We start from the raw sequence: 15,740 nt of genomic DNA, 5'->3' as shown, positions 1-15,740 counted from the left end.
GAAGGCCACCAGGGGTGGGGTCGGGTATGCAGGAGAGCAGTTTGGGTCCGGAAAGTTGCACAGGCCAGGCAGAGTTGAAGAGTATACCTAAAGTGTTTGGGGTACCCATGGGCGGGAGGTCAGAGGGATGTCACCAGTGGGGGTATCTGAGTCACAAGAGAACCCCCAGAGTGCTACAAGAGTGTGTGCAGAATCTGAATGCACACACACACACTCACACATGCATGTGTGCACACACCTATGCCTGCCCCCGCACAAAGGTGCCCAGATGTTGTAAGAAACATCCCTCTGGATGGGGAACTGCAGCTCCATGCCCAGGATTGTCTGCCATTGTGTTCCTTTAAGCTGGGATCCAGGACTTCAAGCTCTGTCTTCCTGTTAACTGAGCGAGAACCCAGACCAGCCCCCCAGGGCAGGCTAGCGCAGGGATGCAGAGAGGCCCTGCCTGAGTTGGTTACCACGTTGTCTCAGTGGGTCACAGTGCTTGCAATTCCCCTCTCTGTCCACCAGGGGTGCAGAGGCTCCAGAAGGGGTCCGGACAGTACCAACGCAGGGGCATGAGGGGATCTGAGCTATAGCTGTTGAAAGGCTTGTCTTTTTTCCCTACTCTGAGTCTCCAGAAAAGTCTATGTCTGGGTGCAAGCTCCTTACTTTTTTTGTTGTTGGTGGTGGTGGGTGGGGCCTGAACTCTGGGCCTGGGCGCTGTCCCCCAGCTCTTCAGCTCAAGGCAAGCGCTCTACCACTTGAGCCACAGCGCCACTTCTGGCTTTTTTCTAGTGATTTATTGGAGATAAGAGTCTCATGGACTTTCCTGCCCGGCTGGCTTTGAACCGTGATCCTCAGATCTCAGCCTCCTGAGTAGCTAGGATTACAGGTATGAGCCACGGGCGCCCGGCTCTTACTTATTGCAGGGAGTCATTCATTGCAGGGGTTCATCACTGTGGTCACTTTGCAGATAGAGAAGAAGAAGACTACAGTCCAGGACTGAGTCTGGACACCAAGAAGGGATTCTCACCCCTGCCCTGGGCCTGACACCTCCCCTGGAGTCAGTGCTGACAGCCTTTCTTGTTCTATGCCAGCGCATGTGTAGCAGACACTGTTACTGCTTCCCCAGCAGCACTGCAACAGAGCCCCAGCGTTCTCTGGACAGAGGGGTCCTCATTCCTCCGTCCTTTCAGGTCTCCAGCTTCCCTTGCAGCTAAAGGTGGTTGCGTGACCCAGGTCTGACCATTGTGATATGAAGAGAAATCTACCGGGAGCCTTTGGGCTGCTCTGCTCCTCCGTCACGCCCATTCCTCCCTCCCTCCCTCCCTCCCTCCATCTCCTCCACTTCCTGTCTCAGAATACGGTGAGAAGGTATAACGGTGATGGAAGCTGCTGCTATGCTGAAGCTGTGACAGGAAGGCCAAGAGAATTGCAGATCTGCCAGTCACCACACAAACCCAGAACTTTCCATCTCTAGCCTCTTGGTCCCCCTGCCCCCCCTCACACACACACACACACACACACCAGGGTATGTATGTATTATACATATACATGTGATTATATATCAAAGTATATCAAAATATAGATATCACGGTGTATATATGTATATAGACACACACACATATATGCACACACATAGGGATGATCATTTTTCCATGATGTGGATTTGCTAGGACCAAGTAAGCCCACAGCAATTGTCAGTGATCTGACCCCTTCTCCACGGGTTGTCCCAGTCAACTGTGGAGCCCAGAAAAGGTGAGAGAGAACAGGGCGGGGGCTGGCGAGATCTGGTGCAGGGCACAGGGTGGTACCTGTGGGCCATTGCAGAACTTGAGAGACGAGGTCATCCCCAGACTGGAACTAATCCTGGGCTGGCTAAGCCTGCTTCACAGCCTCGTCTCCAGTCTCCAATCTGCCTGGCTCCACCCTCCCTGTCCCCGTTCCTGTCCCTGATTCTTTTGGCCCCTCTGCTGCCTGCCATGCGGGCACAGGCTTTCTCTCACATCCCAGCAAGAATCCACAGGAGGCCGGGAGGGTTGCAGGTGGGCTTTAATTGCTGAGAGCCCAATCAGATCCCAGAGGGCCTGGAGGAGGAGGAGGGGGCCAGCCCGGGAGGCCGTGGAGGAGGGGAGAGGTGGTCTGGCGTGGTGTCCTACGGTGCGCAGGACTAGGGGCAGGGGCGTGTGGGCGGCCTCACTCCTTGGAGCGGTTGGTATCAAGGCAGATGCCGTAGTTGGTGTTGGTAATGGCACCAATGATGCTCCTGTCCCCTTCACAGTACAGGCCCCGCTCACAGGGACATCGGTAGTAAACCCCCTGGATGTGCTGCAGAGACACAGGAGGTGGAGTCTCAGGTTGGGGGTAGAGGGGGGCAGCTGCTGGGGTTCAGTCTCTCCTGGCCAGGGATCCAGCAGGTGGTTCCTTACAGGATGCGCTTCTCCCACTGCCTCTGCAGAGGGCGCTCTGGGCAGTCTACTTCTATTATTATTGTTGTTGTTGTTGGTTGTGGGGCTTGACCTCTGGGTCTGGGCACTACTCCTGAGTGATTCAGCTCAAGGTGAGCACTCTACCACTTGAGCCACAGCGCCACTTCCAGTTTTCTGCTGTTAACTGGAGATAAGAGTCTCATGGACTTTTCCTGCTGGCTTTGAACTGTGATCCGCAGATCTCAGCCTGCTCAGTAGCTAGGATTACAGGCGTGAGCCATGGGCGCCCGGCCTCTATGTCTCTTTCAGGCTCTGCCTAGGGGAGCCTCCATGTGCCCAGCTGTGAATGGAGGGTGCACTTCCGCCTCATCCAGCGCCGTGGGCGATGGCAGGAGGGACACGGAGGTGCCGGCTGAGGTCCCTGTCCACACTCCGCGTCTCCATCCCCAGACCTCACGGGCACCGCAGCGGGGCTCTTACCCCATGTCCCTCCACCCCAGTCCCCGTCCTGGTCCCGGTCCCGGTCCCCACCTTAGGAGAGCACTCGGCGTTCTCCCTGGCCTTCTGCGTGCATCGGGCGAGGCCCAGGACGGTGTTGTGTTGACAGCAGCCACTCTTGCACTGGGCGCTGTTGAGGCAGAGCTCGCCTTCATCCTGAGGAGAGAAGGGCTATCCCAGGACCTTCCCCAGCCCCTCCCCCTGCCAGGCACCTCCCTCAGGGACACCTGTGGGAAGACGTCCAACCCCTGCTGCCCATCCATGAGACTCTAGTCCTACTGACCCCCTGGGTGACCCCAACCACTTACTGCCCTCCCAGGCTTCAGTGTTCCCATCTGACATGTACATAGATGGGACATAAGGTCTCCAGATCCAAACAGCTCCAGCTCCCACATGCCCCACACTTAATTTTTCTCCTTCCTTCCTTCCTTCCTTCCTTCCTTCCTTCCTTCCTTCCTTCCTTCCTTCCTTCCTTCCTTCCTTCCTTCTCTCTCTTTTCTTCTTTCTTTCTTTCCTTCTTTCTTTCTTTTTTTCTTTCTTCTTTTTGTCGGTCATGGGGCTTGAACTCAGGACCTGGGTGCTGTCCCTGAGATTTTCCTGCACAAGGCCAGGACTCTCTACCATTTTGAGCCATGGCTCCACTTCCAGTTTGGGGGTGGTTAATTGGAGATCAGAGTCTCATGGAGGGCTGGGAATGTGGCCTAGTGATAGAATGCTTGCCTAACATGCACAAAGCCCTGGGTTCGATTCCTCAGCAACACATAAACAGAATAAGCCAGAAGTGGTGTTGTGGCTCAAGTGGTAGAGTGCTAGCCTTGAGCAAAAAGAAGCATTAGAGACAGTGCTCAGGCCCTGAGTTCAAGCCCCAGGACTGGCAGAGAGAGAGAGAGAGAGAGAGACAGACAGACAGAGACAGACAGAGAGACAGAGACAGAGAGTCTCATGGATTTTCTTGTCTGGACTGGCTTTGAACTGCAATCCTCAGATCTCAGCCTCCTGAGTAGCTAGGATTACAGGCGTGAGCCACCAGTGCTTGCTGCTGCTGCTGCTGCTGCTGCTTCCTTCCTTCCTTCCTTCCTTCCTTCCTCCTCCTCCTCTTCTTCCTCCTCCTCCTCCTTCTCCTCTTCCACTTTCTTTCTTTCTTCCTTTCTTTCTTTCTTTCTTTCTTTCTTTCTTTCTTTCTTTCTTTCTTTCTTTCTTTCTTTCTTTCTTTCTTTCTTTCTTTCTTCCTGTTTCTTTTGTTGGTCATGGGGCTTGAACTCTGGGCCTGGGCACTGTCCCTCAGCTCTTCAGCTCAAGGCTAGTGCTCTATCACTTGAGCCACAGCGCCACTTCCAGTTTGTTTCTAGTGGTTTACTAGAGATAAGAGTCTCACAGACTTTCCTGCATGGGCTGGCTTTTGAACCGTGATCCTCATATCTCAGCCTCCTGAGTAGCTGGTGGCATGAGCCACCAGTGCCCAGCTTTCTTCTTTTGGAGACAGAGTCTTGCTATGTAACCCAGGCTGCTCTTGAACTCATTCTTCCTGTCTCAGCCTTACAAGTGTATGCCACCATGCCTATCTTCCTACACACCTTTGAAAGTTGAAAGCCATCTCCCTGCAAAAGTCCTCTCTCATCAAACTTAGAAACCCCCCTCTGGGGACTTAGCCATCGCCCCTGCAGATCCCCTTACCAGGTTGATGATGATTCCGCGGGGGTCCGGAGGAGCTGCACAGGCCACCGCGAGGGTGATCAGCAGGAGAACGAGGATCTTGTCCATGGCAAATGGTGCTGAGGTGAGTTAGGACAAAGTGTTTGGAAGAATAAAGTACTGTAGTCCTGCTTAGTCTTGCGAGCTAAACATTACTGGAGCAACATATATTCACTATTCAGCACAAACATTCACTAGTGCCTAATCTTAAGAGCAAGACACATTTGCTATCCTTTTAAGTTTCATTGCCTTCCTCCTGTAGCAGAAATTAATGTACAATTACTTCGATATTAGTTAATAGAGTGCTGTGAGCACATCACCCTAGTCTTTTCTCTCACTCAACTGTAGCCTGCCATAGAACACAGCTCCTCTCCTTTACCCTGCCCCAAACAATGACTATATCCTGGAGTAAGCAAATCTTAAAACAGCCCGCTCTCCCTCCCTGCTTTCCAGCGTCAGTATCCCAACATCCGCGCCTCAGGGGCCTCCTCAGGTGAGCCTGCTCCCTTCCCGTCCTAATGCGCTTCCGCGCTCTCTTCCTTGATTGGTCCTGGAATTTTTGTCTGTGACATTATAAAGTCAAGTCAGGGACCCAGTACCCCACATTGAAGATCCCTCCCTCTGGGGACTTCCTTGGCCCACCTTGGTCCCTGGTGATGGTAGATCTAGCAGGTCAGATGGCAGAAGACAGATAGTTGAGATGTTGCGGCACCTTAAAAAGGGCTTTGTCCACGTGGCTTTCATTGTACTCTCACCCCACAGGCGTGCTGTGAGCGGAGGCACAGATGTGGCCTATCTACTAGGGGAGGGGAAGTCCTGATAAGGTGGCTGGGCAGGCACCTGGGAGCCGTGTGTGTGTGTGTGTGTGTGTGTGTGTGTGTATGTGTGTGTGTGTGTGTGTGTGTGTGTGTGTGTGTGTGTGTGTGAGTTCGCTTGCTTATGTGTACACAAGTAATAGTAGATTGTTAGTGTAAACTCTGGGATTGAGGGGGTAGCTCAGAGGCAGAGCACTTGTGTAGCTGTGTATGAGGGCCTGGGTATAATCCTAAGCACTGCAATAAATAACTAAATAAAGAAAAGAAAGAAGGAAGGGAGGAAAGAAAGAAAGAGAGGAGAGAAAGAGAGAAAAAGAAAGAAAGGGGATGGGAATGTGGCTCAGTGGTAGAATGTTTGCCTAGCATGCATGAAGCCCTGGGTTTGATTCCTCAGTACCACATACACAGAAAAAGCTGGAAGTGGCACTGTGGCTCAAGTGGTAGAGTGCTAGCCTTGAGCAAAAGAAGCCCAGGGACAGTGCCCAGGCCCTAAGTTCAGGCCCCAAGACTGGCAAAAAAAAAATAAAATAAAAGGAGAGAAAAGGAAGGAAGGAAAGAAGGAAGGAAGGAAGGAAGGAAGGAAAGAAGGAAGGAAGGAAGGAAGGAAGGAAGGAAGGAAGGAAGGAAGGAAGGAAGGAAGAAAGGAAGTAAGGAAAGAAGGAAGGAAGGAAGGAAGGAAGGAAAATCCAGTGCGGACTCTAACAGTCCAAATTTTTGGCTGACAAATTATCTGAATGTTTTGGCTCAGTCTTCTGACCTGTCAACCAAAGATAATTTCAAGAACTTGGAAGAGCAACTTAATATGCATATATATGAATAGTACATATATCAACACAAATGATTATTCAAATGTCTTCATATTACACAGGAGCAGCCACGCGGTGCTTGAGGTGGCGCGTGTGTGAGTGGTGTGCATCTGGCTGCCTTGTGCCCTGGGCCAGGGTGGGGGAAGAGGGGAGTGGCAGGGCAGCTCCTGGGACAAAGCGTTGGTGACTGAGGCACTTCTTGAGTCTTGCCCGAGTCTGAACCCTGACTTTGATCCCACCTAAACCCAGTGCCAGGCAGTGAGAGGCTCAGATAAGGTCTTGCATCCCTCTACCTTCTTTCCATTGTCCTTAGAAGATGCCAGGGCAGGTGCAGGTCCCAGGACAGGCCACCGTGGATATGTCCTCGCTCTGGTGCACAGCTTCTGCCCTTGTTCTCAGGGATGCTCGCAGTACTGCCCATGCTCTTAGGGGTCCTTCTCAAGGATCTTCGCCCCATTCTTACCCCACTTAACATGAGGGAGGACTCAGCTCAGCCAGACATGGTGGCACAGACCTGTAATCCCAGCTCTCAGAGGCTGAGGAAGGAGACTCAGAAGGTCTAGGCTACCTGTCAGGGTCACATAATTAGGACCTATTTCAGAGATGAAAAGACTCAGTTGGGCTGGGAAGGTGGCTCAGTGGTAGAGCGCTTGCCTTGTATGCCTGAGGCCCTGGGTTCGATTCCTCAGCACCACATAAGCAAAAAGAAAAGACTCACTTGACTCACTTTTTTTTGTGCTTGAATTTAGGGCCTGGGCACTGTCCCTGAGCTGCTTTTGTTCAAGGTGAGCGCTCTACCACTTGAGCCACAGCACCACCTCATGCCTTTTCCTTTTATGTGGTGCTGAGGAATCAAACCCAGGGCTTCATGCATGCTAGGCAAGCACTCTACCACTAAGCCATCTTCCCAGCCGTTACCCTGAACTTTACCCTTGCAGTACTCGAAGCCACATGCAAGCAGGAGCAGTCATTGGTCCTGGGATATAAGAAGGTTTTGTGTCTGCAGATGGACCAGTGCCTGGAGGCTGGGAAGGGCACAGCTGGCTGAGTGTGCTCAGGTGTGCAAACAGAGCTGTTTCCCTGAAGGTCTGGGTCCTTGCTGCTGCCCCTGTTTCTTCTGGCCCTCGTGCCAGGAGGTAGTGAACTGCTCACTGCGAGGCCCCAGATAGGATTGTTGGAGCACAGGTTGGGTGCAGGCCAACCCGGTTTCAACACTCAACATGTCCTAGTTTCATGACCTTGGATACGTAGTATAAACTTCACAAGCTCCTGGGGCCTTAGTTTTCCTTGTCTTCCTAAGGTGGCTCCGATTTCTTAAGATCAAGATTGAATAAGACCCAGTGTGCAGGGAACCATAGAAGTGCCGGATCCCTGGGGAGCTCGGGATATACAGCCACTTCCTCCTCCCCTCCACACTGTCCTGGGAAACGGAACAGAGGGAACTGGACCAAGGGGCTGCAGAGATGCGGATACCACAGATCTGGGCTCTACCTGCTCTTCTTCAACCTGCTTCCCCAGGCTCCCAGGTCCTTGGTAGTTGAGCCACTGAGACGCCAGTTAGGGTCGATCTCCTAAATTAAGACTGGAGGCTGGCAAAGGAGCCTCATGGCTCCAGCTGCGAGAAGGACTCACTTCTGTCCCCGGCCCGTCACAACCAGCTTCCCACAAGAGAGACTGGAGTGTTTCCATGGCAAACACAGAGGGTAGCAAAGAGTTCCATGTACTTCCAAACGTAAGCAAGAAGTTCTGTACTTTCTGTACTAACACTTCCCCAGCTTTAAACCACCTCTCCTAATTTCTAAGGAAGGTTTTGTGTTGGGCTTTTCCACTAAAAACTAAACTAAACTGAGGTCATACCCTCATGTGAATTAGCCTCACAGACACTGTATGGAGCAAGAAATGCAGCCAGGCCCGCGTGGTTGCAGGGAACAGGCAGACATCATGGCTGTAACAGCTGGGAGAGGAACCTCAGAGTGCCTCCTGAGTTGCTGGAATCGTCCTAAATCTTGATTTGGCATGATAATACACGCAAAAATCCAGCTGTGAGCCAGGTGCTGGTGGCTCACACCTGTAATCCTAGCAACTCAGGAGGCTAAGATCTAAGGATTGAGGTTCAAAGCCACCCCGAGCAGGAAAGGCTGTGAAACTCTTATCACCAATAAACTACTCAAAAAAAGCTGGAAGCGGTGGTGTGGCTCAAGTGGAAGAGCACAAGCCTTGAGCACAGAGCAGGTCAGGGACAGAGCCTAGGCTCTGAGTTCAAGCCCCAGGACCAGAAAAAAAAGAAAGAAAAAAGAAAAAAGAAAGACTCAGGCTGGGAAGGTGGCTCAGTGGTAGAGTGCTTGCCTTGCATGCATGAGGCCCTAGGTTCCATTCCTCAGCACCACATAAACAGAAAAAGCTGGAAGTGGCACTGTGGCTCAAGTGGTAGAGTGCTCACCTTGAGCTGAAGAGCTGAGGGACAGCTCCCGGCCCAGAGTTAAGGCCCCATGACCAACAAAAAAAGAACAGAAAAAAGAAGGACTCTTCTTGGTCAGATGTGTGTAAAGCACGGAGTCAGACAGCTGGAAAGAAATACACTCAAGAGGAGCTGGGAAGGTGGCTCAGTGGTAGAGCACTTGCCTTGCATGCCTGAGGCCCTGGGTTCAATTCCTCAGCACCACATAAGCAAAAAAGAAAAAAGCCAGAAGTGGCACTGTGGCTCAAGTGGTAGAGCGCTAGCCTTGAGCTGAAGAGCTGAGGGACAGCGCCCAGGCCCAGAGTTCAGGCCCCACGACTGGACCCCCCCCCCCCAAAAAAAAAAAAAAAAGAAAAAAAGAAATACACTCAAGATTCAAATTCCTGGGCTGGGAATGTGGCTCAGTGGTAGAGTGCTTGCCTAGCATGCATGAAACCTTGGGTTTGATTCCTCAGCACCACATAAACAGAAAAGGCTGGAAGTGGTGCTGTGGCTCAAGTGGTAGAGCACTAGCCTTGAGTACAGAGAAGCTCAGGGACAGAGCCCAGGCCCTGAGTCCAAGCCCCAGGACAGGAAAAAAAGATTGAAATTTCCCCCAGGGCAGGCCGGGCATGGAGGCACTGCCATTTCAACATGCAGGAGGATCACTTGAGCCCAAGAATTTGGGCCAGCTTGGGCAACATAGTAAGACCTGGTCTCAAAACCTGAACTAGCAAGGTGCTGTGGTTGGTTCACATCTATAATCTTTGCTATTCAGGAGGCTGAGATGTGAGGATCACATTCAAAGCTGGCCTGTGAGACTTTTAAAGCTGGCCTGAGAGACTTTTTTTTTTTTTTTTTTAGTCTGGTCATGGGGCCTGAACTCTGGACCTGGGCATTGTCCCTCAGCTCTTCAGCTCAAGGCTAGCGCTCTACCACTTGAGCCACAGTGCCACTTCTGGCTTTTTTCTTTTTTGCTTATGTGGTGCTGAGGAATCGAACCCAGGGCCTTATGCATGCAAGGCAAGTGCTCTACCACTGAGCCACCTTCCCAGACCGCCTGTGAGACTCTTATCTCCAAGTAGCTACCAAAAAGCTGAAAGTAGGCTCAAGTGGTAGAGTGCCATTCTTCTTCTCTTTTTTTTGGTTGGTCCTGGGACCTGAACTCTGGGCCTGGGCGCTGTCCCTCAGCTCTTCAGCTCAAGGCTAGTGCTCTACTACTCGAACCACAGCGCCACTTCTGGCTTTTTCTGCTTATGTGGTGCTGAGGAATCAAACCTAGGGCCTCATGCATGCAAGGCAAGCACTTGACCACTGAGCCACCTTCCCAGCCCCTAGAGTGCCATTCTTGAGTGAAAAAGCCAAGTTAGCATTTCTGCCCTGGGATTCTTATTCTGTTCATTCACTCCCGTCTGTTCCTGAGATTCCTGGGCTCTTCATGGTTCTGCCTCCTGTGTTGAGTGACTGAAGCCTTGCGTTACGTATTCTTCTCGTTAATTTGGACATAGTAACAAGAGTCAACCCAGGCGTTTCTTTTTTTTTTTTTTTTCTTTTATTTGTTGGTCGTGGCGCTTGAACTCTGAGCCTGGGTGCTGTCCCTCAGTTCTTCAGCTCAAGGCGAGCAATCTACCGCTTGAGCCACAGCACCACTTCCAGTTTCCTGACTGGTTTATTGGAGATAAGAGTTTCATGGACTTTCCTGCCCGGGCTGGCTTTGAACCATGATCCTCAGATCTCAGCCTCCTGAGTAGCTAGGATTACAGGCCTGAGCCACCGGCGATCGGCTAACCCAGGCTTTTCTTGAGCTCTCATACTCCAATCTGCCCTCTCTGTAGATCAGCATCCTATCGCCCTCTGGTGGTCATGGCCGGAGGCTCTACCCACAACAATAATCTATTTAAATGTCAAAAAATAATTGGTAAAATGTTCTCGTATGTGTGTGTGTGTGTGTGTGTGTGTGCCGATCCTGTGGCTGGGACTCAGGGTCTGGGTGCTGCCCCTGAGCTTTTATGCTCAAGGAGCCACAGCTCCACTTCAGCGTTTTGGTATTTCTTTGTCCCGTAGTGGGGCTTGAACTCGGGGTCTGGGCGTTGTCCCGGAGCTCCTTTGCTGAAGGCGAGCGCTCTACCATTCTGAGCCACAGCTCCATGCTGCTTTCTGGTGGCTCATTGGAGATGAGCCTTTCCTGCCCGGGCTGGCACTGAACCTCCATCCTCAGGTCTCAGCCCCGGAGCAGCTAGGATGACAGGCGTGAGCGCCGGCGGCGGGCGGTGGGTCGCGTCCTTTGTTTTCTCTGGCTCTTGCTGGGATGACCGAGGCTCTTAGCGAGCGCTGTGATCGACAGAGACCAGGTACCACAGTCGGGAGGCTCTTTGCTGGCCTGGGGAGTGGGAATTAGGCTCGCGGACAGTCGCCAGGGCGCGCGGCAGGGGTGCCGTGGGGTGTGGAGGGCGATTCGCTAAGAAACAAAACACGAGCGTGCGGCTCCACGTTCCTAGTCCTCCGCCCCGCATCCGGGCCCCGCCCCCCCGAGTCCCGCTCCCCAGCGGCCACCCAGCCCTCTATTAGTCCCGCCCCCTTCCCAATCCTGCTCCCCAGAGGTCGCCCCGCCCTCTACTAGTCCCGCCCTCTCCCCAATCCCGCTCCTCAGAGGCCGTTCTGCCTCCAGAAGCCCCTCCTCCGTACAAGCCCCGCCCCGGGGCGCTGGCCGCGGTGCTGAAAGTACTGGGAGGGGCGGGGTGGGGCCGGGCGGCGAGGGGCGGGGTTCCAGCTCCGAGCTGGCGCGGGGTGGGGGTCAGGGCGGCTCCAGCCGGCCGAAGCCCTGGCTGGCTTGAGAGGAGCAGGCGACCGGAGAGACCGGCCTGGCGACCGCGCACGCGGGCGGCTGGCGAACTGCCCCAGACCGCGCCAAGGTTGTCCCTCTACCTTGGAGGAGCTCTCACCTTGGGCTCTGACCTCAGCCTCCCCCCCAGACCCCGCGGGGGAGTGATCCACGCGTGGGCCTCCTTCCCCAGAGCCACAGACTTGGCAGCCAGGGCCCCGCCGTCCCCACCATGGTGAAGTTGCTGCCGGCCCAGGAGGCCGCCAAGATCTACCACACCAACTACGTGCGGAACTCGCGTGCCGTGGGGGTGATGTGGGGCACACTCACCATCTGCTTCTCGGTGCTAGTCATGGCCCTCTTCATCCAGCCCTACTGGATCGGCGACAGCGTGAGCACGCCGCAGGCCGGCTACTTCGGCCTCTTCTCCTACTGCGTGGGCAACGTGCTGTCCTCGGAGCTCATCTGCAAGGGCGGACCCCTGGACTTCTCCTCCATCCCTTCCAGAGCCTTCAAGACAGCCATGTTCTTCATAGCCTTGGCCATGTTCCTCATCATCGGCTCCATCATCTGTTTCAGCTTGTTCTTCATCTGCAACACCGCCACGGTCTACAAGATCTGCGCGTGGATGCAGCTGGCTGCTGGTGAGCGGGCTGGGTGGGAGGGCAGGCCACGGGCCACGGCCTCCCTGCAGGCCATTGCTGTGGCTACCCATCCCATCCCCTGTGGGAGCTTTGTCTTCTACTCAGAGCTCCGAAGAACATGGAGAACAGAATCTTAGAGAAGTTGAACTGTTTCACCCACTGATGTTACAAAGTTACTGAGCCAGGGAATGACTTGCTCAGAGGCCCACAGCTTCTGGAGGTAGAAAGAAACCTGGTGTCCTAATGCCCAGGCCACCACACCAGAGGTTGTTGCAACTCTGGAAGGGTGTGTGGGAATGGGATCTAACCCTAGCACCAAATAGTGATGGGCATGAACATTCTAGATGACCTTAGCTCCCATTTCCCAGCATTTGTTCTTTCTCCTTTAGCAGTGCCCAGATCCCTATTCTTTCCTTCCTTCCTTCCTACCTTCTTTCCTTTCTTCCCTCCTTCCTTCCTTCCTTCTTTCCCTCTTTCCCTCCTTCCCTCTTTCCCTCTTTCCTTCCCTCTCTTCCTCTCACAAACTGTTCTTGAAGGTTCCAGGTCTGTCTTTGATTTTGGAGTGTTAGTGTTGTGCTGGATGTGAATCTCCCCTAGAAATTTGTGTATAATTTCTCTTTCTTTTATGGAGAAGTCGAAGTCTTGGTTCCTGATTATGGAATTCCATACTTGAGGCAGCAAATAAAGTGGTATTTGGGGATGTGAAGGAAGCTGTCTAGGGCCCATTAACACTATTTCAAGTAGCTAGCCACTTGTAGGACCTGCAGGCCAGACATTACCTGTCCCCTTGGTCCTTGGGACAGATGGTCCTATTCTTTCTGGAGATCAGGAGGAGACAGTCTAAAACCTTTCCTGCAGCCTTTCATGGGTCCCTGTCTGTACCAAAGACTGCACGCACACTGTCCATGCTGGTGAGCTGTCCAGAACAGTTCAGAAGACTGAAACTGACCTCTTTGATTAGAATGAAAGGTGGTGTTTCTTTTTAATATTTTATTTTATTTTTATTGTGAGAATACCAAAAGTGGTGTTTCTTATGAGGAATAAAAACAGGAATCTGAATACCAACCACACAGACTCAAGACTGCAGTTGGAGGGGACCCAGTTAGTTAACCCTGACCTCAGCCACAGATGAGAAATCTGGGCCTGAGAGATATGGTCAAGTTAGCCAAGATTATAGCCAATCTGCTGGCAACTGAGGCTCTGTGCGAATGAAGGTAGTAGGTCCGAAGAAACCAGATGAATTTCAGAGACATTTTTTGAGGCTCACCTTTACATAGTATAATGATTTACAAAATACTTTCATACTTACTGTCTGGAGAAGACCTGCCAAAGTCTCCAGCATTCTCCATTTCCTCTGACATCTATTCATCTGATAAGGGCAAACCTGGGATAGGGAAGCCGATGCAAGTATTGGTGGGCAGTGGGGAGACAGGTAGGGGGTGGGTATGTCAAGAACGAATTGGGAATGAGAATAGTAGGAGGGGCAGCTATGTATGCCAGCTGGTCCTCCATGTCAGGGCTATGGGGTGCTGGAGACATACCCTCCCTCTTCTCTCATCCTCAGTGCTGTGTCCTACACACACACACACACACACACACACACTCCAACATTCTGCAACAAGTATCCTTTGCTGATCAGGCAGTTCCAGGAAAGCCTGGGTGGGGGAGGGATCACCAGGCCATTGATATCAGACATTATCTAGGTCACAGAGCTGGAGACATCAATAGCAGAGGTGGGCGGGTGCCATCCCATGAAACATTTATGAGTAGCTAGGATTACAAGTGATAGCCACCTGTGCTGGCAAGTGTTTTTGTTTTTTGCTGGCTATGGGGCTTAAATTCAGGATCTGGGCACTGTCCCTGAGCTTTATGCTCAAGCCTAACACTCTATCATACCACTTGAGCCACAGCGCCACTTCTGGCTTTTTCTGTGTATGTGGTGCTGGGGAATCAAACCCAGGGCTTCATGCATGCTAGGCAAGCACTCCACCACTGAACCACATTCTCAGCCCAGGAGCTGCCTCTTGGCCTGTCAAGGCTAACCAAGGGACAAGGAAGATGACAGGAGCTCAAGGTGGGAGGTAGTGGGGTACCCCTGTCCCCCACTCTCCATAGAACATTAGCTATACTTCCCGCTTTCTTCTCCTTTAGCCACAGGCCTGATGATTGGCTGCCTGGTCTATCCAGATGGCTGGGACTCAAGTGAGGTGCGGCGCATGTGTGGGGAGCAGACGGGCAAGTACACTCTGGGCCATTGCACCATCCGCTGGGCCTTCATGCTGGCCATCCTCAGTATCGGGGACGCCCTCATCCTCTCCTTCCTGGCTTTTGTGCTAGGCTACCGGCAGGACAAACTTCTCCCTGATGACTACACTGCCGATGGGAAAGGTGAGCTCTTTCTCCTGCAGCTCTGGGGGCTGCGGGGAGGTGGGCTGGGAGCTCAGCTCAGCCATTCTGGTGAGTCTGGTTCCCCTGAGCTGGAGACACCAAGACTAATCAGGCACGGCCTTGGTCGGTGGATCAAGGCCAGTAGAGGGCCTCGAGATGGCAGGTGATGGAAGAGGTGATGGGAGACCTGCATGGCAGAGCCTGGCTGTGACACAGGAGTGTCCCTCACCCCTCTCAGAAACTAAAGGGAAGAGAGTCCTAATCCAGCCTAGGAGAGGCTGGGTCTTGAAGTGATGCCAGGCTTTGCTAGGTGGAGAGGAGGAGAGGGGGGCTAATCCCTGAAATACTTTGAAACAGAGCTGAAGGGGCAGCTGTAGTGCCAGTGCTCCAAGCCTGGTGTTCCTCCAGCTCCAGTGTGCTCTCATCCAAATCCTACCTGCCAGTCATTTCTAGCTGATCCTCAAGCTCCTGAGCCTTCTGGAACCTTCCCAGATGGCTTGTCATGATCTCCTCTTTCCTATAGGGTGCTGTGTGCCTGTCTCTCATTCATTGTCTCTGGTCTGTCTTGAGGGACTCTTTCAGATGCAAATTTCATCTCTTAATTCAGAAGCAAAGCTGGTCTCATTCCTGAAAATCTCTAAGCAATGGCAGGTGATCACCATTTAGGGTCTGCTGCACTTCAAGGGCTTCTCCAGGGCTGGGAAGGTGGCTCGGTGGTAGAGCGCTTGCCTTGCATGCCTGAGGCCCTGGGTTCGATTCCTCAGCACCACATAAGCAAAAAGAAAAAAGCCGGAAGTGGCATTGTGTCTCAAGTGGTAGAGCGCTAGCCTTGAGCTGAAGAGCAGAGGGACAGCGCCCAGGCCCAGAGTTCAAGCCCCACGACCGACAAAAAAAAAAAAAAGGGCTTCTCCAGCCTCCTTTCCCCATTTTCATGTCAGTCCTTGGATCTAACCCAGAAGAAGTAGCCAAACTCCCATGCATGTCCTTATGCACATGAAAGCCAGAGAGGAGATTTACCCAGAGGGTCTTAGAAAGTTGTGGCAAAGAAGAGCCTAGAGCCAGGCCCAGTGGCTCACATCTGCAATCCTAGCTACTCAGGAGACTGAGATCTGAGGATTGTGGTTCAAAGCCAGCCAGAGCAGAAAGTCCATGAGACTCTTATCTCCAATAAACCACCAGAAAACTAGAAGTGGTACTGTGGCTCAAAGTGGTAGAATGTTAGCCTTGA

The 15,740-nt window shown here is 52.7% G+C and overlaps 2 protein-coding genes across 2 annotated transcripts; one reads left to right on the top strand and one right to left on the bottom strand.

The window, feature by feature from the left end:
- Positions 1–2,017: 2,017 nt before the first annotated feature.
- Clps (colipase) lies at positions 2,018–5,344 on the bottom strand. The gene is made up of 4 exons (XM_042684342.1): positions 5,244–5,344; positions 4,584–4,681; positions 2,943–3,065; positions 2,018–2,310 (listed from the first exon to the last, which is right to left on the bottom strand). The coding sequence occupies exons 2-4, from the start codon at positions 4,668–4,670 to the stop codon at positions 2,179–2,181; spliced, it is 342 nt and encodes a 113-aa protein (XP_042540276.1). The 5' UTR covers positions 4,671–4,681; positions 5,244–5,344; the 3' UTR covers positions 2,018–2,178.
- Positions 5,345–11,712: 6,368 nt separating this feature from the next.
- On the top strand, positions 11,713–14,679 carry Lhfpl5 (LHFPL tetraspan subfamily member 5). Its single transcript, XM_042683883.1, has 2 exons — positions 11,713–12,124; positions 14,276–14,679. The coding sequence occupies exons 1-2, from the start codon at positions 11,713–11,715 to the stop codon at positions 14,677–14,679; spliced, it is 816 nt and encodes a 271-aa protein (XP_042539817.1).
- The last annotated feature ends 1,061 nt before the right edge of the window (positions 14,680–15,740 follow it).

The sequence above is a fragment of the Dipodomys spectabilis genome, unplaced genomic scaffold (genome assembly GCF_019054845.1).
Source record: "Dipodomys spectabilis isolate Male_0828 unplaced genomic scaffold, ASM1905484v1 ptg000085l, whole genome shotgun sequence".
Lineage (NCBI taxonomy): Eukaryota > Metazoa > Chordata > Mammalia > Rodentia > Heteromyidae > Dipodomys > Dipodomys spectabilis.
Note: the sequence above shows the minus strand (reverse complement) of the source record. Positions and strands in the feature narration are given on the sequence as shown.

Excerpts from the sequence above, each read along its gene's own strand:
- Lhfpl5 (XM_042683883.1), top strand. The coding sequence starts at position 11,713 with ATGGTGAAGTTGCTGCCGGCCCAGGAGGCCGCCAAGATCTACCACACC. Across the intron at positions 12,125-14,275 it reads GTGGATGCAGCTGGCTGCTG|CCACAGGCCTGATGATTGGC; the intron begins GTGAGCGGGCTG and ends CTTCTCCTTTAG.
- Clps (XM_042684342.1), bottom strand. The coding sequence starts at position 4,670 with ATGGACAAGATCCTCGTTCTCCTGCTGATCACCCTCGCGGTGGCCTGT. Across the intron at positions 3,066-4,583 it reads GCGGAATCATCATCAACCTG|GATGAAGGCGAGCTCTGCCT; the intron begins GTAAGGGGATCT and ends TTCTCTCCTCAG. Across the intron at positions 2,311-2,942 it reads ACGCCGAGTGCTCTCCTAAG|CACATCCAGGGGGTTTACTA; the intron begins GTGGGGACCGGG and ends GTGTCTCTGCAG.